We start from the raw sequence: 25,582 nt of genomic DNA on the forward strand, positions 1-25,582 counted from the left end.
CCCGAACTAGCTCCCCCATGTATGTGATACACTCGCAGGCTGAGCGATGGAGTGATGCTAGAGCAGAAATATTGGACATTCAAAAATCAGCTACTGCATCTGAACTTGCGGCATGGGCAGCAGATGGGGTACTAGATGACGAAGGTTGTTGGAGAAGCAAAGACATGGAGAAATGGAAATTGCCTTCGGCTTACTTGCAGGCGATGGTCCAGATGACGCATGGACTGGCACATGTCGGAGCTCTTGCAATCACTCGGCTGTTATCACGAGTTTGGGAACATCCCGAGATTGCTAATACTGCGAAGAGAGTAGTATAGACCTGCCTGGTTTGTTTACAACACAATCCTGGAAAGGGGACCCATACTCCGAAAGGAGGGTTCGTTCCACCTTCCGCACCATTTGAGGTACTCCAAATGGATTACATCCAACTCGAGCGCTGCAACAACCTGAAGTATGTCCTAGTGGTGGTATGTGCCTTTAGCAAATGGGTTGAGGCCTTCCCCACGAAAGACAATACGGCTTTGACAACAGCTAAGGTGTTGCTTAAGGAATTCTTTCCTCGCTTCGGAGTTTGCAAATTTTTGTGGAGCGATAATGGGCCTCATTTTGTTGGAAAGATTGTGGAGTATGTACTGAAGGGGTTAGGGATTCAGCAGAAGTTCCACGCTGTATTCCACCCTCAGTTGGCAGGTCTGGTTGAGCGGTACAATGCTACGCTGAAACTTAAGCTGGCCAAAATTGTGGCGTCTACATCGTTGAAATGGCCAGACGCTTTGCCACTAGCACTGCTCTCTCTTAGATCAGTACCCCATTCACGAACTGGCCTTACACCCTACGAGGTGGTGTTTGGGCGCCCCATGAATATCTGGGGGGTGCCTAAGCCGCGATTAATACATGATGTGCCTTGTGTTATGATGAACGACTATTTGGCACGATTAACAAATGATTTGCTTTCTATTCATCAACAGGTTCGAGAAGCGCTCCCTGACAACTCTACTGGAGAGGGCCATGATCTCCGCCCTGGTGACCACGTGATGATCCGGTCGTTTGAGAGAGCGAGCAGTCTGGAGCCCAGGTGGAAGGGCCCCGAACAGGTCCTACTTGCAACCCGAACCGCTGTACGAGTGACCAACAGGAAGCGGTGGGTGCATTCGACACACTGCCGCCGTGTTTCTCCAGATCTAGTGACTCCTGCTGTGCTGACCGACTACAAGGAGATTTTGGAGAAAGAAAAGAGCCCAGCTGTGACGTCGGCCGAAGTTGAGGGAGCCTTCCCGGACCACACTGTTGCCGGACGAGAGCGCTACAACTTGCGTCCTCGATAAGAAGATTTTTTGTTTTTTAGTGACTGGTTGGTTACCGCTCCAGGTTTGTGAAACGGAAACCGGGAATTCGAAGGGGGGGGGGATCAGTTCTGCCAGTGTAGCGACACCCGTCTTGGCCCGGAGAAGAAAACAACGGCTACCTCGGAGTTCAGCACCGCATTTTTTCTTTTTTTTAGGTATACACGCATGTGTATCTGAGACTCTGTGAACACTTAGTGCTATTTGAGACTTTGCACGAACATTCTTGAACTATGGCACCAACGGCGTCACGAGATAAACGAATATTGGGTGCCTTTCTTTTTGTTCTGACTATTGTGGTGATAGCTGTAATAGCCTGGGTAGTTGAACTTGTGGTGCCTGTACGTGAACATTTGCTGCCGACTACCCCAGCTCCATCTGAACATTTTCACTTTACATTACCCTATCACGAAGAACGACATCGGCAAACTTACCTGAATAACAGTTTCATTCAGATTCTTCATCACACACACAATATGACTAATACCTCGAATTGCTGGGTGTGTGGGATGTTGCCGGGGCACCAGAAGAGAGGGGGTACCCCACTCATTCCACTCCCGTTTTCGCATAATGGATCATGCAACGCCTGGTACACCCTCCTCTTTACTTTGAGATGGCCAACGAAAGGGGGGGGTGCTTTTCCGTTTGAATAAAGTATGCTTCCATGACAAGGATGGGTTTCCACGGGCTGAGGGTACTCGATTTGAATGGGAAGAGTACAGGCCTGACAACGTGTCTGCCCCGCGTGTGTACAGCAACCAAAGAAATATTAATGTATCTAGCGCACATGTCATTAATGTCATTTCCACTAAAGCCGATTTGTGTATTAGGAATAAAGGTTCGGTTGCAGTGGGGAAAAGTGAATGCAACACTACTCTCACTTTCGACAGTCCGAATGGCATCTCATTTGTAGCATCACGAAACACGTATTTTATTTGTGGCACGAAGGGTTACCATCAGCTTCCATTGGGATGGTTGGGCACATGCTACGTATCGTTTGTGCTACCTCCTGTATTTATTGCCCCACCAATGTATCACAATGATTATACTTTGTATCATGATTTTGTCCTGAATAGGGTTAAGCGGACTGTTGTTTTGGATGACATAGACCAAACCGATACTGCTTTGCAACAGTATGTGGACTTTAATTTGGGACTATTTTCCTTCGTGGGGGCTGCATTGAACAGTCGGAAGATAAGACGACTGACACGTGTTGTTGAGGCTGTAGCGAATGACACCGCCATTGCCCTGGGAAACATCACTGAGGAACTACAGATTTCTAGAATTGTTACGCTCCAAAATAGGATGGTGCTGGATGTAGTTTTGGCTGACGGTGGGGGGCATGCAGAATTATCAGAAGCAGCTGTTGTGTATACGTACCAGACAATTCTCCATCTGTTTATGATGCCATATCCAAGCTCCACAAGATCGCAGCTGAGATACATCCGGACAATGGAACTTGGACACTTTCAGGATGGTTCTGGTCCATGCTTACTACCTGGGGCTGGAAACTGTTGACGATTCTATGTATAATTGTGGGAGCAATGTTTTTTCTATGCCTATGTATTCAATGTGGCCCAGCCTTATGTTCTATGTGTCTATCAGCTTGCATACCATCAAGACGAGCTCTTGCTCATGACAAAATGATGCTTCATAAAGAAGTAACTCAAATAATGTTAATAGATATTGAGGACGAACATCCTGATTATGTTCACTATGAGGTAGATTCAGCTAAACGCTAAAAGGGTCGTCTGTCGTAATTGGCATGGCCACGTTAGCGATTAGCTGAAACTACACGTTGTCCTCCTTAACTTGGCTATGTATGAAAACGCCATTTTGAATGTTACGGCGGCCATCTTAGACCATAAGCGGCCTGGTGGCCGACGTGCCCTTTAGTCCGTTGTCCGTACCACTGACCACTCCAGTCTGCCCAGCAACAGGCTATTATTAGTACTGGTCAAGCTTGCACATGCGCAATCCCAACTGACCAGTAAGCCTTTAGGAATGTGCGCCAAACTGACCAGCGGAGTTGTACCCCCTCCAATGAGCTGGCTGTATTCCAAAACATGACCATATATGTACTTAAATGTGTTTCAAACTTGTGCCGCCTATCTTTTATTGCCCCAAAACTGTATATAAATCGGGGTCACACCGGTGTTCGGTGTGATACCTCTTGCATTACCGAAGGGTGTTGTTTGAGTGTACCACCACCCCATGGGGTCTTAATAAACTTGTTCTTTGCCTTTTACAGTTTCCGTGCCAACAGTTCTTGAGTGTAAGTGGGTTATCTTCGGAGCATGTAGGCCTTGAGAACCCTGATTCTGCTTTGTCTGCAGGTGCTGTTTGAGTGCGTCTATATCTGTTGGACAAACTTGGAGCTTTAATATATATATATATATATATATATATATATATATATATATATATATATATATATATATATATATGTATATGTATGTGTATTAAAATTATTGATTTTTAAAAAAATTACATTATTTATTTATTTATTTTAAAAATTACATTATTTATTTATTAGTTTTAAGTTTATTTAAGTATGTTTAAATTAATTATATTCAATATTATATTAATTTTAAATTACTTTTAAGACATTTAAAAAATTCGATATTTTGACTGTCTATATTTTTTACAACGATATTTTGGAGTCGATATTTTTGTACTTACCTGTTTGAAGATAGGAATTAGATATTCTGGCATTCTCGATTTTCTTCACGATATTTTGGCAGGTCGATATTTTGCTCCTCGATATTCTGTCAGTGATCCTTCAGTAAGGGGTGGACCAATGGGGCTTGAATGATATTATTGAATGGAACAAAGTGTGGACACACCCTTAGGCTTTACCATGTCCGTAGTCCTTTTCTGAGTAGCTGCACAGGATAACATTAGTTTGTCATGGTTATACAACAGTGTCACTTCCTTTCTTTGGGGAGCAGCAGTTGGGTCAACCTTGAAATACTGGTTGTGACATTTGTATAGAGTGGCACATATTAAGGAAATAGAATGTACCCTTTAAAAACGATGAGGGTGCTTTCTAGGCTTAGCAAATAATAATTGAAATTGATTCATGAACTATTAATGAGTACAGTCACTGAGAGAACTATATACACTAATCCTAAGTTTTTTTTATAGAGTTCAAGTCTACTTATACATATTAGTATGAATTCCCGCTCAAATATGGGGTAGAGAGTCTAACCACAGAGAAAGAAATAGACATATGGTTACATTTCGATCTGAGTATTGTATACAGAGTTTACATACATGTATCGGTATACTTTCCCACTCAAAGATGGGGCCCACAGAAAGGGTCAGGTAACCGAGAGACACCGGAAGAGGGAGGGCATGTTGTAAGGTTCGCGCTCAAGCTAGAATAACTGGTGTGCATTGAGTTTGAGGTTAGACGTCAGAAACATATCGTTAAGCAGGAAAACAGATTATGTTAACAGCTGTTGATGAAAGGAAGGGCAGGGCTCTGCTAAAGGGAGCGGGGACGAATGCCGTGGCCTTATGTATGTATGCTGCGCTGTTTTAAAGTGACTTGTGCAGATGGAGCGGGCGTGTATGTACATTTAGCCTCTTAGACTTGTTTGAAACATGCTGGAAGAGGTCAGTACTGTACATATGTAGTCTCTGCCCCTGATGTCAAAGTACAATATAGGGTTTAAAGTGAGGGTAAGGGGGGTTGTAATCCTGTATCCCTTTGAATAATGTGAAGGTGAAAATCACTATCAATATTCGACCATTTATAAGGATCATTTTCCAACAGGTTGACATAAAGCAACCATACTAATACATGTGGGTGGTGTGGACGTGTACACATCCCCAAGGAAGGGGGTTGTCGGTAGGAACGGTAGAGGCAATCACCTGGTAAATATTCCATATGTGTGAGCAACAAATTCCTAAACAACACGCCCTGTATGTAGTGGTTTTGAATCATGCACTGTGTTAAACTTTGTGTTACATATTGTCTGTGTCATATTTCCCCAGATATATTACTGAACTGACAGTGTGGTGAGGACTGACCCCCTAGCCCTGAAGAAAATGCCGGAAAGTTTGAATTGCAATGAAACATGTTGGCCTTCCATAAAAATTGAAGGAGTGCGAAGATGGGTCTTGGTTTTAAATTGAGCAGACGCACAGCAGTGACTAAAATTGATGGTTTTGCTAGTGGTCGCTTAGCTCATTTTTAGTTCGGAGAAGGGAAAGGCAGTGGAATTGTTGCTTCTATAGAAGGGGGTCAGAATAGGGTTGCACACTGAAGTTTTTCCAAATGCGTGTTTTACCTTTTTCACACTTTTATATGATGTATGCACTTTTTCACACTATTTTGTTGCGGTCTTTGGAAGTTGCCAATGATGAGAACTGGAGCACACTGGGGAGACCCTACCAGCAGCTCCCATGGTGGTGTTTCCGTGAGGCACTTCCAAACCTTTGCGCATTTCTTTGTTGTGAAATGCACGTGTTTAGCTGTATACTGGGGAATGACACTGAACAACTTTTAAATAATAGAGACAGGAGCACCAAGATTGGACTGCATTATAAAAGCTGTTATTAAACAGTAGATCCAAGATATGGCATCGGGTATGCTCACAAGGATTGTCCAATACAATATCAGGTCCTTTTGTGATTGAAGATCAGTAATTAATGCCCCCTTTTTGAAACCATCTACAGATCCCAAATTAGACAACCATGTGTATGAGGAATTATGGTTGGCGCACTTCACAAAAACATTTGAAGTTAAACGAGAGGGAACATTTTTATTTCCAAAAGATTTCATGCTGTCCCCGTCCTGTTCTTACTTTTAACCATCTGGAGATCAGTGAAGCCCTTTCCCAGCGCTTCAGTAATAAGGCCCTGGTCCCGATGGAACCCCAAAAGATTTATTTTCGGAGCTCCCTGAACTCTGCAGCCCAGTTCTCACCAACATTTTTAATGTGATAGCAAAAGTGGGCCAGCCGGAGTTATGGCAAAAACTCTATTTTAATGCCCATCTTCAAAAAGGGCGACAAATTGGACCCTAAAAACTATAGTCTCATTTTGCTTATGGATAGCTCTGCGAAACTTATGGCCAGAGTCCAACTGAATATACTAGAGGAATGGGCGATGACTAAGAAAGGTATGATCCCATCCCAATACAGCTTTAAAAAGGGTAAAGGTACCCAGGACCAATGTCTCAATCTGAGTTTGCTCATTGCCAAGAACACCCAAGACAAACAAGCAAAGCTTCACTTGGCTTTTACGGACCTATCTGCAGCCTTTGATTGTGTTGCCCATTCTCACTTATCGGTGAATATAAAGGAAATAGGTGTTGTCCAAGTAATTATCTCATTCAATAGACAACTGTATACGAGGGCTGCTGCTTGTGTCCAATAAGGGCAACAGGGGATGTGTACTGTTGTGTAGTTCTTATATACCCTATACAGGACCTGTGCGCTCGAATACCATAAACTGTGGGATTGGTGGCAGACTGGTTCTGAGCCCCCCAATGGATATCTTAGCCTGTTTGTTTTAGCTAGCTCACAGTGCTACTAGAATCTCCTCTTATCGGGGAGAGAATAGTTTCTGGCAACCTCAGAACATGACAACTCTGATCTCTCAGGATCGTGAAACAATATACTACCTTTCGCTGAGACACTCGTGCTCACTTAGTTGGTCTCAGAGATACACAGAATAAACAGTCTGGGCGTTTCAATAACAATTTATTGAACAGTTGTTATTCTCATGTAGAAGAGATGTGTTGTAACAATCATTAGACAGTAGCAGAGAGATTGGAGGCAAGATGGCGGCGTCAGGCTAGACGCTGGTAGCAGCCGCTAACCAGAGCAGCGGAGCATGCCGCTATACTACCCCGCTACTCTAGAGAGAAAGATGAGATAAGAATCCTACTGCCGAGATTAATATATATCCCTTAACTACTGCAAGAAGATGTTGAGCTCAGACCAAGTTTCACAAGTTGGTTACTCAAGGATCGTACCTGCTGATTGCCTGATCCCCGCAAGGGCGACGCTCTCCTTCCTAGCCTCGGCAATCGGTTACTCAGTTCTGCGGCTGCTAATCGGTAACCGCCCCTCATCAGATGATCGCTGGCTACCACGGCGGCTGAACTCCGTGTACTCTGCAAACTCCGAGAACTCTAAAGCCAGCTCCGCAAACTCCGAGAACTCTGAAGCCATCTCCGACCTCGAAGCACCAAGGAACTCCGTTTACTCCGCTGGCACCCCAGTGCTCGCAGTGCTCGCAGCGCTCACAGTGTTCAATGGCCCCAAAAAATGCATCTGCCGTAGCTTCTGCAGCAGCCAAGACAAGGGCAGCACGACAAGCCTTACGGGATCAGGAAGCAGGCATTAGGCGTGGTGGTATGCGCGGAGAACTGCATGACACCGCAGCTGAGAAGGCACCCGAGAAGACACCGGTCCGAAGAGCTACCTCCAGCAAAACTCCAGCAGTGCCTCTATCTGCAAAATCCGCAACGGTGATTACAATGCTACAACGCGCTGCCAGTCAGAAACAAATGACTAAACCGTTGCAACAAAGTAACCGGAAGAAACGGCCCTCCATCCCTACTGGAGAAGACACAAGGACAGCAGTCGCAGGGGTTGTGGAAAATAACGTGGTGGAGGTAGATGTAGCAGATTTGACAAAGACAACTAACGAGCAAAATGTGCCTGAGCCGCCTGAGCCGCCTGAAGAGCAAGAGACTGATTCTATTCTCGAGAGACCCGAGAGACCTGCTACTACGACCACGGAGGTAAGCCGGGCACTTCATCTTGCTCCTGTTTCTTTCGATACACCAGCTCTGCATAACCAGGGGGTTGGCAGTATTTCCATTGATACTACAGCGAGCTTAGACCCTCTAAAGAGGCAAATAAAAACGCCCGCCGCTACTGACATTGTTGTTGACATTGTTGATGCTATCGAGCTTCCTGGGTCAGCTAACACTCCCACCCGTACTGGCAATGATAGCAATAGAGACGCTAATTATGACCCTGAAATGAATGCAGAACAAAACAGCAAGATGTTGTTAGATACTCTGCCTTTGAATGCGGTACCTGACTTAAATGTGGACCTTAATATTGACCTGCACTCAGAATTACAAGCACGGGCTGATAAACCACAAGCTGCTGCTAAGGGGACAGAGCTCGTAGAGGATATCGCAGAGGCTGCAGAGGCTTCAAAATCACACGTATTGCATGAAGATACATCAAAAGCCAGTTCGGTTGGAAATGATCATCCATTAGACTCTAATGAGGCATTGGAAGTCGACAGGGATATAACTGATTTCTACTCCTTTTCAGAAGATATTAGTTGGTCTGGGGACACGGATGAACTTGATGAAGTCGATGAAGTCGAGAATGATATAGACTCCAATATAAGTTCTGATTCAGACCTTAACCCCCCAAAAGAGCAACGCGATAGGAGGATAACTATACTTAAAAAGAAGAAGGCTGGACATCATGGAGCTAATGAGCTGTCATGGGACTATACCCCGACCGTTTTGACCCTTAACCAGACTCAAATCCCTGTCACAAAATCTCAAACATTATCCGCAGATCAGATTCCAAATAGAGAGCAATCTGAGCCGCCAGGAGCTACACTGACACAAGTGATGGAAACAGTTTTGCAAGCTATAGCATCTCACCGGGAGGAGACTTCAAAAGACAGCAACAAAGCCCGAGCAGGTCTGCAGAAGGTTCAGAGTGTAGTTCGTAAGCTCTCTAAGACAATGGGTGCTTTCACAGAAAGACTAAATGACATTGAAGATCGGATTGTAGTAAACGAAACAGAAGCAGCCCCTACAAATGAGCGAGTTGAAGCAAACGAAACACAGCTTCAGGATATCAGATGGAAACTAGAAGACTATGAAAATCGACTCCGTAGAAATAACCTACGTGTTCTTGGGGTGCCAGAAAAAGTGGAGGGTGAAGACTGTCGCTCCTTTATTATACAACTCTTTCGTGACACCCTTCCTGAGCTTAATACCTGGGACTGGAGCTATGAGGTACAGCGAGCTCATAGGGTTCCTATATCTATAAAACCTACGGCACCTACAGGCAAATATCCACGAGCAATCCTAGTATATTTTGGGAACTTCCTGCTGCGACAAGCCATATCAGAAAAAGCTACACCTGATAAGCATCGTAGCAAGGATTCTATATCCTACTTTGTACGCCCTGACTTTTGCCATTGGACAGTTGAAAGGAGATGGCGACTCAGACAGCTCATCAAGCCCTTTCAAGAAAAGAAGGCTGTGGTATACTTGAACAATCCAGCAAAGTTAAAAGTAATCTACAAGGGTCAAACACATTTTTTTACATCTGAGATCAAGGCTAAAGAGTACTTAGAGAGCTTATGAAAGATTCATAAACAATACATCAAGCTCAATTATTCAAGGATGTGGGGATATTACTGGATTTTTGTAATTTTTTCTCTGGCTCTAGTAACTATTTATGAATTAGTTAAGATATGATTCATAGTATTATCTTTCTTCCTCTTATTATATTTTTTCCTCACTTTTGATTTTTCTTATATTGTTATATTGCACACTATTGATTGCATGCTTCACGGGCTCTGGTTGGAATATGCTATTCCATCACTACAGACTCTTATGGAGTCTCATTGCCCTTTTTGGGAGGTCAGGGGGTGTAAGGGGGGGAGGGTCGGGGAAGTGTGTTGGGTGGGACACGGGGTGGACAGGCTAAGGGGGGGAAAAAGCAATTTAAAATGAGCAGGCTCGAGATTACTAAAGGAATATTGAGGAATAACACAATACTATGTAAGGTTCACAAATACAGCCCAAACCATAAAACAATTAAATGGGGAAGCTAAACTTAGGTTGCTGGAATGTGGCAGGTCTCAACGACAGAGGAAAAAGGGCCCAATTTACCCAGCTAATGGTCCAAAGCTCCTGGGACATCATATGTATACAGGAAACCCATATTCCCATAGGAGAGATAAACCACCTAAAAATACCAGGCTTTAATTTATTGGTTTCAACCACACAAACTTCGAAAACCAGAGGAGTGGCAATTTTAGCAAGAACAAGGCTAGGCACCGCAACACGCAAAAAAGCTGATATCCATGGTAGATGGGCCATCGCTCAACTAGATGTGGGCATTACTATTTATTCTATTTATGGCCCTAATCTTGATGATCCTGCACTATATATTGAACTAGAATTAGAATTAGCATCATGGTCAGGCACTTTAATTCTCTGTGGAGACTTTAATTTAACATTCATTCAACCGCAATACCATCAGAGTCAACACAACTACACAGGTCGAAAGCCGAGAGTATTCAGGGCGGTACTAAATTTGATTCGCAGTCATAATCTTGGAGACATATGGTCCTTAAAAAATATAAATAACCCGGGATACACTTACTTCTCGTATCCCCACAGGAAATATGTACGCATAGATTATATATTTACAACCATGGATATTGCCCTGAACGCTCTTATTTTTAAAGCCCCCAAGACAATTTCAGATCATAATTCTCTCCATATTACATTCGAAGCTCCTGGATATAACCGAGTTTATCCACAATGGACATTTGATCGAAAACTACTGGTTAATCAAGAATACATAGCACATATTACACAATGGACACAGGAGTTTTTCGACATAAATCAATATAGTGCTTCACGTATGATCGTTTGGGACACCTTCAAGGCTGCATTAAGGGGGGAGACAGCCACTTTTGTTGCCAGCCATAAAAAACAACGAAAACAGATACATACGCAGCTAACTAACAAACTAATAAATCTAGAACACATACATGCCAATCAACTACATCAAGGAATACAGGCTGATGATACTCTTAGAAAGATCTTAATACTCAAAGCCGAGATAAATAACAATCTAACTCAAAAAGCAGCGGAAACTCTCCAAGCCAATCGAGATAAAATCTATGAGACCGGGGAAAATGTAGGGAGACACCTTGCTTTAAGAACTCGACAAAATCAATCTCGCAACTTCATACAAGGTATTGATTAGGGTAATCAGAGATACACCACCCAGAAAGATATAGCTACATGTTTTCAGGACTATTACCAAAAACGATATCAGAATAAAGATAAACGATCGATTGATGAAACTAAAGAGTTCCTAGATAATTGGCTCAGAGAGACAAATATGGTAGAAACCCTAGATGAAGACTCAAAGAAAGAACTAGATAAGGAAATATCCAGAATAGAGGTATAGCTGGCAATAGCTGAATTAGCTGCAGGGAAAGCAGCGGGACCAGACAAGATACCCCTAGATTTATATAAAATATTGGGCAAAGTAATTATCCCATTTCTGTACGATATTTTTTTAGGGATTCAGTGGCACGGAAAACCCCCTGAATCATGGAAACAAACCAATATAGCTATTTTTATGAAAAAGGATAAACCACCCGAATTAAAAACATCATATCGGCCAATCTCATTGATTAACTCTGATTCAAAAACATATGCCAAAATTTTTGCCAACCGCCTAGGTAAAATTATGGAACATCTAGTGTCTCCCTGGCAGCATGGGTTTATACCAGGCAAAAGCACTACATATCATACGCGCAGAGTAATTTCTCTTTTTGATATCATGAAAGTAGAAAGGGGTCAAATGTCGATGATTTTACTAGATGCCGAAAAGGCTTTTGACCGGGTTTCCTGGCAGTATCTTTGGGAAATATTAGCCACCAATAACATCGGCCCGGGATTTATAAAATCAATAAAAGCCCTTTACGTCGATCCAAAGGCAAGAGTTTTGACTGGTGGCTGTGAATCCGAGAACATAAACATTCAGAGAGGCACGCAACAGGGGTGCCCGTGTTTTCCACTGTTATTCGCGCTCTATATTAACCCCTTAATTATTAAACTATTAACATCATCAGCGATTATACCAATCAAAATTGGTAGCTATAGCACTAAAGTCCTTGCATATGCCGATGACGTAGCGGTCGTAACAGCTTACCCTACAGAGGCCCTAATTGAAATAGAAGAAACCACCAGATCTTTTGGGCACTTTTCAGGATACTCTTTAAACCAAGATAAAACCATGGTCATATGCACCGAGAATACATCATTTATAAGCCCATACAGAGTAACAAATGCAAAATACCTAGGAGTGAATATTTCATCAAATACCAATGATATCAATACATTAAATTATGATCCACTAATTAAAAAAATAAAAGCTGACCTACTTAGAGTAAACAACCTTCACCTATCCATAATTGGTAGGAGCAACTATGTCAAAATGACAATATTCCCAAAGATATTATACTTGTTTCGAGCCATTCACCTTTTAATTATTAATACCTATATGAAGACACTAAACCAAGCAATATCCTCGTTTATTTGGAATTACGGAAAGATAAGAAGAGCCCTACCTAAGCTAGCATTACCAGCTTCTAGAGGTGGTCTGGCGGTCCCAAATTTAACATATTATCTATGGGCAACCATCTTACAGCAAATGACATTCCTGCTTACATCTAGTCGCAACGACCGTAATGAATTACCACAACACATACCAACCATCTATGAATTAACATTGGGAAGCACAGCTAGAGGCCTACTTCTAAGACAAATTGAACCATCCTATTTCAAAAAGATAAAATTTAAAATTATTACAGATGCTTATAAAATTTGGACTAAAATTACTAAATCAATGACAATCCCTAAATATACCAAATATACACCACTATGGCACAGTTTAGTAATACCCCAACATCTCAATGACAACATTACTAAACGTTGGGAGAACTTAGGCCTAATTACTATTGGGGACTTCTTAAATCTAGATGGCAGAATAACATTTGACGAACTACATGCTAAATACCATATCAACTCTACAGACTACCTAAAGTATATTCAAGTCTATACATCACTGAGACAAAATATTTTAAATATAGACTTAAAATCCATATCACTTATGGATCTTCTACAAAAACAAGCAACCAGGATAAGTGATCTATATGACATTCTCCTGAGTAATCACCCCGACGACCTAGAAACTATAGAAACTAGCTTGGCCAACAAATTAAATAATTCTAATGTCGACATAGATATGTCTCTACAATTATCCTCTAAAGTCATATTAGCAAGTAATTTAAAGGCCCAAATTTATAAAACCATATGTAATCTGTATTATACACCCTCCAAACTGTTCAAATGGGGTAAAATTGCTCAGGATAAATGCCCTAGATGTACACTTGGACCTGCAAATTTGATACATATGTTCTCTGACTGTCCCAAACTAGATCAAATCAAGGAAAGTATTACAAAATACTGGGCTGAGATTTTTGGCCATGACACTAGAACATCAACAACTTTATTTCTGCTAGGATATGATAGCTCTCTAGATTTAAGCAACCCAGAAATCTTCACTACTTACATAGGTACCGCTATCTATAGGATCATCCTAGCAGCCAGATGGAAGGACTCTGAGGCCCCAGCATTTCAGGGATGGCTTAATAGACTTCTAGCTATATATAAACAAGAAGTGGCCATCTACAGAACCAGAGGGAAAAAATCTCGATTACTTGGGGAATTAATTTGGTCACCAATATCTAACTGGTATGAACAATTGAGGGATTAATATCAAAAGTCAGTATAATGCATGTAAATGTTATTATTATTATTTTTTTTTTAAATGTGTTATGGTTCTTAAGATTCAAAAAATGAATGTACCTTATGCTGATCATTAACCGTTATTATGAATTTTGCTATCTTTTTTGCCCTTTGTCATCCTTAACACAATACTATCTTTTGGTTATGTAATTAATTATGTATTTAATTTTGTATTTGTATTTCTCGAACCTGCTCAATAAAAAGTTTATTAAAAAAAAAAAGACAGTAGCAGAGATATATGATTAGCAGTACTATGAAAGTGAAAGGATGGTACGTTTCTACCATTTTGCAGTGATCATGAAGATATACAGATAAATAAAATACATGATAATAAATGCATACTTCTACGATGCCTCTCTAACTAGATGTACCAAAATGTACCTTGCCTCTGTGTAGGTGTTATGCTAAGAATCCCTCTAGGATCTAGTCAACCCTATTACCTGAGAAAGGAGTGAATATGGGACCCCGCCCTGGTCTCGAGTTGGACACCCCTCGAGGGATGTTAGACCACTGCTAGCTGGAGTGTCTGAATGCAGAAACCTCAGCGTCTCCGGTCAGTGTGTCAGCTGGGAAGTCACGATCTCCTTTGTCTATCTAAGCAAGACATGATGTATATATACCCATAGGTCTCCCCAGGGGTCCTACCTTGCTGTGTTACTGTGTCAGCCTAAAGGATGACGTTGGGTCTTAACTTTATACAGAGATATTATACAGGAGATGTTCGTCCTGATGTCAGTCCTGCTGTGCTTCCAAGCAGCCTCATGCATAATGTATGAGTTTCAAACTAGGGAACAACTCACGTTCTGAATGCAGTGTTGAATCTAGGTAAAAGGTCAGTCCCTATAAACCGTTATGTATGTAATGTAGGGAAGGATACAGGTGAAAGGTTGCAATGTTACCTGCGCCTATATAGGGTATCTATATGGAATATAACATTATCCATCTCTAAGGGGGTTCATCAGGGGTGTGTCCTCGCCCCCTTTTTGTTCTCATTATGCACCAATGGAGTAGAGGCCCCCCTGTTAGAGTCAACCTTGGATGTCCCTTCAATAAACAAGATTCATATTCCAATATTGTATGCAGTCGATTCGGTTCAAATTGCCCATACAGGAAGGGCCCTCCAGAAGTTGTTAGATACCTATGTGAATTTTATGAAAAACTTGGACTTACAAACAAATTAGGTAAAATAATTTATTTTAGTTACAGGTCCTAAGGTCAAGAAAGTTCTAACTTTTTTTATTACAGGGTGGAAAGTGGCCCAGATGGAGATATTCTCCTACCTAGGGGTGACATTTGATAACATGACAACATGGTCCCAAATGGTGACTAATAGAGGGTTAACGATGGAAAAAGGTATTAACGTCATATATTTATTTATTAAAAAGCTAGGGTCGAAACAACTAGACATGGTTGAAAATGTATATGCAACAAAATCCTTTTCAGTAGCCTCCTATGGCGCCTGAGTATCAATAGAAGATTACTGATGGGCCTCCCTAACAGCTACTCTACCTTTAATTGCTATCTCGAGTTAAATGTCCCCTACATAACTGAGCAAACACAAGGAGATGATGGACGGAATGCTGAAACCTTTCAGACACTTACCCCCAGTCATAGATTTGGGTTGAATTCATCATCATTTGTTAGCTCACTTCATCACCCCAGTTTTAGACATAGCCATATGCAAATCAGTCTTAACCCTGTGCCCCATGGAGACTGGGCATTCCGAACTGCCAAGCCAAGTCCACCCTGGACCAGAAACAAGAATCCTGGAACAAGTTTCATCAGCCAGGCGAGCTTCAATCCAGTGACATTGTGAGCAAAGGACCCACCTTTGGGCATACCCTGCAACTTAGGGCGAACAAAGCAAACACAAGGCGATGATGGACAGAGCGCTGAAACTTTTCAGACACTCACCACCAGTCACAGATCTGGGTTGAATCCATTATCGTTCTTTAGCTCACTTCGCGACCTCAGTTAACTGGAGGTGAGTGTCTGAAAATCTTTGAACCTATTGGGAATGTAGCACTAATGGAGTAGATTTGGGTGCAGCATTTGTGAATAAAAACTTACATACCCTTTTGTATATTTTAGGGGGTAACAGTCCCTGTGTCCCAACTCTCAGGCAGCCAAAATCAGTCATGCTCACTTTCCCCATTCTCCATGCAGGCTGCATTACAGCCTGCATGGAGAACATGCCTACCCCTCCAGTGCCTGGCTGAGCAATGCAACATTGCAGCATTGTGATTGGCTTAGGGAGGGAGTCTAGCTGCCTGTTTCCTGTTCCTGGAGTCGGAGACAGGAGAGCCGGAGCAGAGACGCCGGATCCCGCCTCAAGGTAAGTTTATTTATTTTGTATTCCCCCGCATGACACCCTCCTGCGACACAACCGTCCCTCTACCCTTGAGCCATGCTGACCGTCACTGACTCTTGATGGAAAAATTCACACTTAAGAGATCCTTTTTAGAATGTAATTTATCAGAACAGGAAGTAATATTCCAGGAGTACAAATTTATATTCTTGTAATACCTTTGCGAGTAGCCCCTGATGTTTCAGCATGTATTCACAATAGGAATTTTGATGTATTCTTATTTTTTGATGACACATTTTAAATTGTTTTTAAAGATCTGTCTTAAAGTGAACGACTTACGTGTTATGTGTTTTTGTTTTCGATTTGTAAAAGTTAGACCATATTAGGCAATACAATTTTAAATGTAATGAATCTGTGCGTAATATTAATGAACCTTGAATATAAATTCATTTCACGTTATTTTATATTTTTAGATGGAAAAGAATATGACGCATATGTTTCTTACCTGAAGTTTGCAGTGCTTGACAATGAGGAGGAGAGGCAATTTGCTTTGGATATTTTAGCCTATACTCTGGAAAACCATTTTGGATACAACTTGTGCATATTTGAACGTGATGTCGTGCCAGGTGGAGGTAAGAAAATATGCTTCTTATATAAAAATTATATCTCAAATATTAATTAATATCAGTAACTCGTGGTTTATAGTCATCAATCAGAATCAACGTTTTAGGTGTTGAGAACCCGTTTTGTAATCAATGATGAAATATGCAAAGAGAATTAAAAGAGACACGCTTTAGATCATGACTTCTTCATCAAAAATTGTGAAAATAAGAGAGCATGATATATGCATGTCAACTTTTATTTGAAGTGTTCTCTGGAAGGGTTTTCATGGATCACATCCACCACCCATTCCATCAAAAATACTGACTTTCTTGTTAACGTCAAATGTTAAACCAAAATACTGTGGAGTTGCGCTCTAGTCTACGAGCGTGTACGCGATACGCCGTAGGAGAGAGCGGAGCTGGCGCGCATGCGCAAGGAGGAAAGCAAGAAGAGCGCGAAACGCTCGGTCGGCAGTTAGCGACCGGAGCTCTTGCCTGACAGACGCTCGGCGCTCTAAGTTGTTGCTGATTTTGTAAATCGTGGAATAAACTAGTTCCATCCAAACAAAGGCTCAGAGTACTGTGTGGGGCGAAAAAGAGAACATTATATTGGCGACGAGGGTGGGATGCACCCATCGTCCAGGCACAGTCGAACAAGGCGCGGAGCCTAGAACCAGCAAGCCTTCCGGCTTCAAAGACAGAGCAGCAGCAGCAAGAAGCAGAAGCTTAGAGCGTGGCAGCAGCGCAACCTCACCACTCGGCAGGAAACACACCCCAAGCAAGGCTCAGGTCAGTGCGGTCCCAGGGACAAGGAACTTACAAACCCAGCACGCTGGCAACCAAAGGCACCATCCCACAGCCTGAGGAGGGGATACAATCCACCAGTCCTGCACAAGGTATAGGGGATAACACTCCAGGGAGTCCTAGAAGTCAAGGAGACACGGCAGATAGAGCAGGAGGGTCCAGTGTGTCCAACAACCCCAGAGCCCAAGAAGAAGCTCCCAGGGGCGAAGCCAAGATGGCGAACCAGTCCTCAGCCCTGATGGCCCCCATCCCATTCCTACCCAGACCAGGGGAACCCCAAATGAAATGGGAGGATTGGAGGGAGTACTTCAGGAACTACATAGAAGCACTAGAGGATGAAAATGGAGAAGAATACACCCCAGCAAGGAAAAAGAGATTGTTGCTCCACAATGTAGGCCCCAAAGGAGGGAGGGTATTCGCAAACATTGTGCCTAAGGAACAGGGTGCTACAGAGACAGATGTCTTCAAAAATGCATTAGAAGACCTGGATAGCCACTACCGGCCAGCAGTTTGTGTTTCCATTGACCGTTACAATTTCCAGCAAAGGAAGCAGGAAACTGGTGAATCCATAGACGACTATGTGGCAGCACTGCGACGCCTAGCCATCACGTGTCAATATGGGGCACTACAGGACGAGTACATAAAAGACCAGATAGTTATGCACACCACCAACAGATCAGTCCAGGACAAACTATGGGCACAAAATGAAACATCACTCAAGGAAGTTATAGCCATGGTAAAAAAAGCGGAGATGTCGAAACGCTGCGCAGATGCGGCCAAACGAGAAAGCACTCAGAAGCACATGGTTAACAAGATCGACGAGGCCTCAGCTGCCAACAAACAAAAAGGCTCAGGTGGAGAACAGAGGTGGGAAACTAAATGGACAGGCAAACAAACGGGGCGCCCTGCTACTGAAAGCAAATTCTCATGTTATAGATGTGGCAGCGCAGCGCACTCAGCTCAGGACAAACGTTGCCCAGCGTTTCGAGCCAGATGCGCGTTTTGCGGCCTGGTCGGCCATTTTGAAAAAGTATGCCGCAAGAAGGGAATGAAGTCCACGGTCAAGTGTGTGGAATCGGTCACGTCTGAACCCAGCGAGGAAGACGATCAGGAGGATGGCGAAATGGTACTGTGTATTGAGGATCAAGTACTGGATGTGGCAGGTAGACGCAGGGACAAGCCCCGCACGGACATGCACATCGGAGGAGTGAAAGTACATGTAGCAGTTGATTCAGGCTCCCCCTGGACGATAGTGCAAAGATCCATATGGGACTAAGATTTCGCCCCGGTGGTAGGGCCTGATCTGCGCCCGCCGGACATTCGAGCAGTCTCATACACCGAGAACGCCATTCCCTTGGTGGGGTGCCGAGACTTCAAGTTCGAGTTCAGAGGGAGATCAGCCACCTGCACATTGTATGTAGCGGAGAAGGGTCCTTCGGTACTCGGATGGAGGGATGCAGGAGACCTAGGAATTGTACTAAATCCTGGAGATAAAGAACAAATCCTTTTAACGGACGAATGGCCCATCACCAACGGTGAAGAATGGAGATCAGCCTATCCCAAAGTGTTCGGAGGAACAGTAGGGAAACTAGACAAGTTTGTTCACAAAATGGCACTCAAGGAGGGGGCTATACCAGTGACTCACAAAGTCAGGAACATCCCGATATCCACCAGTGAAGCAGTGCAACGGGAACTTCAGAGACTGGAAAAACAAGGTATCATAGAACTGGTGGACAGCTCGGAGTGGCTGTCCCCCCTAGTTGTAGTCAAAAAACCCAACGGGAAGGTTCGTCTCTGCGTGGACCTCCGCGAGCTCAACAAGTGCCTCATCGTAGAGAAGTTTCCCCTGCCTAGAATCGAAGAGATGCTTACAAGAACCAAAAGTATCAGTCATTTCTCCACCATTGATCTCACGTCAGCGTACCACCAAATCGACTTGCATCCGACCAGTAGAAAGTACACATCCTTCATCACACCCTTTGGGTGTTACCAATTCCGCCGCATGCCCTTTGGTCTAGCATCCGCAGCGGCTGTCTTTCAAAAATTGATGCATCGGTTGTTCAAGGATATTCCAGGGGTACAGTATTTCCAGGATGACATACTGGTAATGGGTTCCACCAAGGGAGACCATGACAGTAAGCTAACCAGAGTCCTCGAAGTGTTACAAGACAAAGGTCTAACGGCAGAATGGAGCAAATGCAAAATAGGGATGTCCTCAGTCACGTACCTTGGACACGAGATCGGCACACATGGCATATCCCCAAAGGAACAGAACGTGAGAGCTATCAAAGAAGCCAAGGCCCCAAGTTCCAAGGAAGAGGTACGGTCATTCCTCGGAATGGCCGAGTACTACAGTAAATTTGTGAGACATTTTGCCACCAAAACATATAGGATGCGACAGCTTATCAGAGACAAGGCGAAGTTTTAGTGGGACAAGGAAGCACAAGGAGAATTTGAAACAGTAAAGAACTGCATCAGCGAGGCGATCCCACTACAAGGTTACGTCCCCTCAGGCAACACCATCTTGACAACAGACGCAAGCGACAAAGGCTTAGGTGCAGTGTTGCCACAAGAGAAGGAGAATGGATCCGTAGAAACCATCAGTTTCGCCTCACGTGCTCTCTCCCCGACGGAACAGAGATACAGCGTCATTGAAAAAGAAATGCTGGCGGTCACCTGGGCAATGGGCAAGTTCCGACAGTTCATCTGGGGCACCAGGTTCAAGCTCCAAACGGATCACAAACCCCTAGTCAAAGTCCTGACGTCTTCCGGTCATGACACCGCGACCCCACACATAGCAAAAATGACGCTCAAGCTATTGGACTATACGTATGATGTCGAATACCTACCAGGAACCCAGAACAGGGTTGCCGATTACCTCAGCAGGGCATCGGCCATGGAGGAGGCTCCGGAGAGTACTCCGGACACAGAGGAGATGGTGGCAAGCATGGAAGACAATGAAACGACTATCAGCAGACAAGAATGGGCGGCTGCCTATGAACAAGATGCGGAGAAATCGGAAGTTAAACAACACCTCACCTCAGGATGGCCAGACAAAAGGAAACTCACAGTGGGAGTAAGGAAGTTCTACGAAATAAGAGAAGAGCTGTCCCTGAGTGATTCAGGGGTTTTTCTATACAGAGGAGAAAAAGTAGTCCCACCGGAAGCCCTGATACCAAAGTTATTGAAACAACTGCATGAAGGACATTTGGGCATCGTAAAAACCAAAGCGCGAGTAAAACTAATGTATTGGTGGCCCGGCATGGATGCCCAAATAGAAAGGCAGGTGAGAGAATGTGAACAATGCCAAGGAGCGGACAAAATACTCCGACCTCTCAGACCCGCATTAGGAAAGTTTGAGAACCCTCAAAACCCATGGGAAGACCTAGCTATTGACCTACTCGGACCCGTGCTGGATAATAGAGGAGTAAACAAATTCTTGTGTGTAGTCGTGGACAAATATTCGAAGTGGCCGGAAGTCGACATACAAGAATCGATGGACACGGAAACGGTGCTGAAGTTCTTGATATCCTTGTTCTTGAGGGAAGGAATTCCCAAATCCATACTTAGTGATAACGGACCCCAGTTTGTGTCCGACAAATGGGCACGATTCATGAAAAGAAATGGGATTGAGTCGAAACACACGGCTATCTACCACCCGGCGTGTAATGGCCAAGTGGAGCGGTTCAACCGCGTGCTAATGGGCTCCATACAGGCAGCAATCTCGCAGGGAAAAGACTGGGAGACCGAAGTCCAGAGCATGCTATGGGCGTATAGGATCACCCCCACGGTGGTGGGGTACAGCCCCTTTCAAGTGTTGAGAGGCCGACTCCCGTTCACCCGGGACAACGTGGTATGGAGAGAGAAAACCATAACCAGCAAGTGGTCCCCGGCGGTAGTCCAGCACAACCTGGAGAAGGCCCAAAGGATATATGCAGCCCATTACAACCGACGGCGCAACACCAAGGAAACAGAGCTAGAAGAAGGTGAATGGGTCAGGGTCCGGCTTCCCACACTGCAAAAGAAAGGAGAGAGCAAGTATAGCCAACCCTTACAAGTCAAAGAAGTGCGAGGCAGAGCTGCTCTCCTCAGCGACGGCAAGGTGTGGTCCCAAGACCGCATGGCTCGAGTCAACAAGATTGTAACGTGGCCCAAGTCCGAGGAGGAGGAGATGGCCATCGGGGCTGGAGAAGATATGTCCCCTGAAAGGGATAACATGAGGGCACACTCTGAAGATGGAACAGAAGGTGGAGAAGGAGAAACATCAACCACAGAATCATCGAGCAGAGACCATACCCCTGCCAGTGAAGGGCAGGGAGTGGACCAGAGAGACAGTGAGAGGTTTCGGGGAGAGAAAGAAGCTGAAGAGAGCATACCGGTAAGGTGCACCCGCATGGGCCGAACAGTCACTTTGCCTTCCAGATATAGAGACTTTGATATGAGTGGACATTGATTAATGGACTAGAAGTGTATCCTTATTTGATATAAAAAGGGGGAGATATGTGGAGTTGCGCTCTAGTCTACGAGCGTGTACGCGATGACGCGTCACGCCGTAGGAGAGAGCGGAGCTGGCGCGCATGCGCAAGGAGGAAAGCAAGAAGAGCGCGAAACGCTCGGTCGGCAGTTAGCGACCGGAGCTCTTGCCTGACAGACGCTCGGCGCTCTAAGTTGTTGCTGATTTTGTAAATCGTGGAATAAACTAGTTCCATCCAAACAAAGGCTCAGAGTACTGTGTGGGGCGAAAGAGAGAACATTATAAATACTACAAACATTCACAATGAACATGACAGAGAACCCCACTTTACACTAGTTTAAATACTGCCACACTCAAGTCCAACCACACTGTAACTGCACTTCAGTGTCACCAGCTCCTTGCTATTAGGAAAAGTACTGAATATAAAAAATACATTTCGGGGGAAACAATATATACCGAAGGAAATGTATAGCTGGAGTGCATGCTTTTTGGTCGGGTGTTAGACAAGCCTTTAGATTTTACTAAAATGTACTTAGAAAATCTGCTAACTTATAGGACCCTTCTGTCACTCCTCTTCGTCCATTGGTCTGTTAAAGTGTCCTTCTTGTTCTGCTTCGGGCTTCCACTGCATACAACATAGGGCAGGAAGTTGATTTGAGCTATTATTCTGCAAGGGACTCGCAGTGCGCCACACCCTGCCACAGTTCAAATGACTTTTAATCCCATTCAAAGACGGCTGTTTCTGCACAAGCATACCAACCCTCTTTTACTGTTTCAGTTTAACGTCACTACAAAAACTGTCAAAGATGACCACCTTTGCATGCACAAACAGGGACGAATGAGTTTGAATATTTTTGTAAAACTCCATTAGATTAACATTCAAAGATGGCCACGGTGTGTGTGCTGGCAAAGGCAGCAAATTAAAAAAATCTTTTTAAAATAAAGATTTACAAAAACATTCTAAAATACATTTCAACATTTGACCAATTGGCTTTCCAAATGCTTTTTTTGGGTGGACCGTCCTGACTTCAAATGATATATCTTAATATTCGAGGTCTGCATATGAAAACTGGAATAAAGATGTATCCTGAAGAAGAGATGCCATTCCCACTATACAACACTGAACAGATGATATGACATACCCACCACACCACACAATCCTGAACAGATTGCATTCAGCAAATCATTTGATATCCTATAATGTGCTCCAACTTTTACCTACGTTCAAATATGTCACCTCAAAGAAAACTGGCTGCTTTTCATGTTTTGTTGCTACACTGTGAGGTTTATTTGGCAAAATGTTTTCTAAATGTAACATGATGTGTCTGCTATCCTGTCTATTGAAAGATGCCATATATTTCTCATTTTGCACTACGCAAACATGCTTTGAGGTATTGAATCATAAGAAGTGAACAGTTTTATGTCTAAGAAGCAGTGTGGCGTTTTTACCTTCCTGATGAATATTGGCAAAAGATAAGATTACAAGGAGGGCTTTAAGGAAGGTGGTTAGACAACAGTGAACTGATGAAAACGAACAAAAACGTGTTTTGACCATCATTCCTGTTATAAATACGTCTAACTTCCAGTATGTCAGAAAGTGCTACAACTTACCCTTCTCAGTGCCACACAGCTGTCTGCTGTGTTGTTTCTAATTGTGCAGGCAGCACAGGTAAATGCAATACTACGCGTCAACTGCTTCAACTTTCATCTCAGCTTCAACTTGGAACTTTCCTGTTATCTAACAACAGGGATTTCGTTAGTACAATGGGCCCGATTCACAGAATGAACTTACTACTTTTGGCATTCACAGAATGCACTTACTACTTTTGATATTCACAGAATGAACTTACTCTTTTCGGTATTCACAGAAGTTAGGACTACTAACTTTAGGACTCCTAAATGCCTTCTGTGAATACCGAAAGTCTTAAAATTAGGATTTTTCTCAATTTAGCAGTAGTAAAGTTAGGACTCCTAACTTTAGGACTCCTAAATGCCTTCTGTGAGTACCGAAAGTCCTAAAATTACGAATTTTCTCAATTTAGTAGTAGTAAAGTAGTAAAGTTCAGTGCAGCCTTCGACACTGTAGCACATCATACGCTGCTGCAGTGTCTGAAGAAAGGAGGGGTGACAAGCAGGGCCTGGCTATGGCTGGAATCTTTTCTCACCAACCGCAGCTTCTCGGTAGAGCAAGGAGGAGCACGCTCCGACACCTTTGACCTCGGTCAAGGAGTGCCGCAGGGCTCAAGTCTCAGTCCAACCCTTTTCAATTTATATGTCACCCCAGTGGCTTCTACTGCGGAACGATATGGGGTAGAAGTAGTGACATACGCAGACGACACACAGTTGGTGGTCGCTCTGACCCAACCTGCTGAACAAGCTGCCGCTAATTTCTCAGCATGCCTCCAGGACATGGCGGGATGGATGGCGAAGAATTGCCTCCGTCTTAACGGTGACAAGACTGAGGTGCTGATTGTTGGAAAACCCCCTCAGTCTGGTCATCTGCCTGGTGGCCACAGACCCTGGGGCCCCTTCCTACCCCTAGTGATCAGGTCAAGAATCTGGGAGTATGGGTGGACTCGAAATTGGACTACGACTACCATACCAGACGGGTAGCCGGTACGTGCTTTTCGATTTTACGGAAACTCCGCAAAACCATCGACCTGCTCCCTGAATCATCTAGGAAGACCCTTGTCCACGCCCTGGTCACATCAAGACTGGACTACGGCAACGCCCTATATCTGGGGGCCAATGCCTCTAGCCGGCGGCGACTGCAGACTATCCAGAATGCTGCCGCCCGCCTGGTCCTCCGGCTGCCCAGAAGAGCCCCCTCAAAAAAATCCCTACAAACTCTTCACTGGCTTCCGATCAATGAAAGAATTGATTTCAAAGTCCTTTGTATCGGTCATAGGATCGTACATGGCAAGAGCCCGGCCTTCCTTCGGAACCTTCTCTGCCCCTATACGCCCACTCGACAACTCCGCTCGTTAGGAGCAGGCCTCCTCGCTGTCCCCAGACACAAGAAAGCCAGAATGGGAGGAAGATCCTTTCGCACTTTGGCAGCACGTAAATGGAACTCTCTCCCCCTGAGCTTAAGAGTGGAAACATCAGAGCTCATCTTCCGTAGAAAGCTCAAAACATTCCTCTTTCCCAAAGATTAGCCCGTCTTGTTTGACTGACGGAGTCGATGGCTCTTCTGACAGCGCGGGGACACACTGAAAGTGTAACCATGCGCTCTACAAATTCAGAAATAAAATAAAAGTAGTAAGTGCATTCTGTGAATGCCAAAAGTAGTAAGTTCATTCTGTGAATCGGGCCCATTGTGTTTAGTTGGGTGCGTAGAGCTGAGGAAACGATTTGCTTGCCATTGCCACACCTTTCGAACGAGTCTGCTGACATTACTGCTGCTCTAATCCTGGATGAGTGCACCGC

General features: G+C 43.9%; 1 protein-coding gene across 1 annotated transcript in view; it reads left to right on the top strand.

Annotated features, from left to right (window-relative positions):
- LOC147698068 (interleukin-18 receptor 1-like) overlaps positions 1–25,582 on the top strand; it is a 417,310-nt gene that overhangs the window by 322,901 nt on the left and 68,827 nt on the right. The window contains 1 exon segment of the mRNA XM_086933394.1: positions 16,747–16,905. Within this exon segment, the coding sequence (XP_086789520.1) occupies positions 16,747–16,905 (159 nt within the window).

This window comes from Lissotriton vulgaris, chromosome 8, assembly GCF_964263255.1.
Source record: "Lissotriton vulgaris chromosome 8, aLisVul1.2, whole genome shotgun sequence".
NCBI lineage: Eukaryota > Metazoa > Chordata > Amphibia > Caudata > Salamandridae > Lissotriton > Lissotriton vulgaris.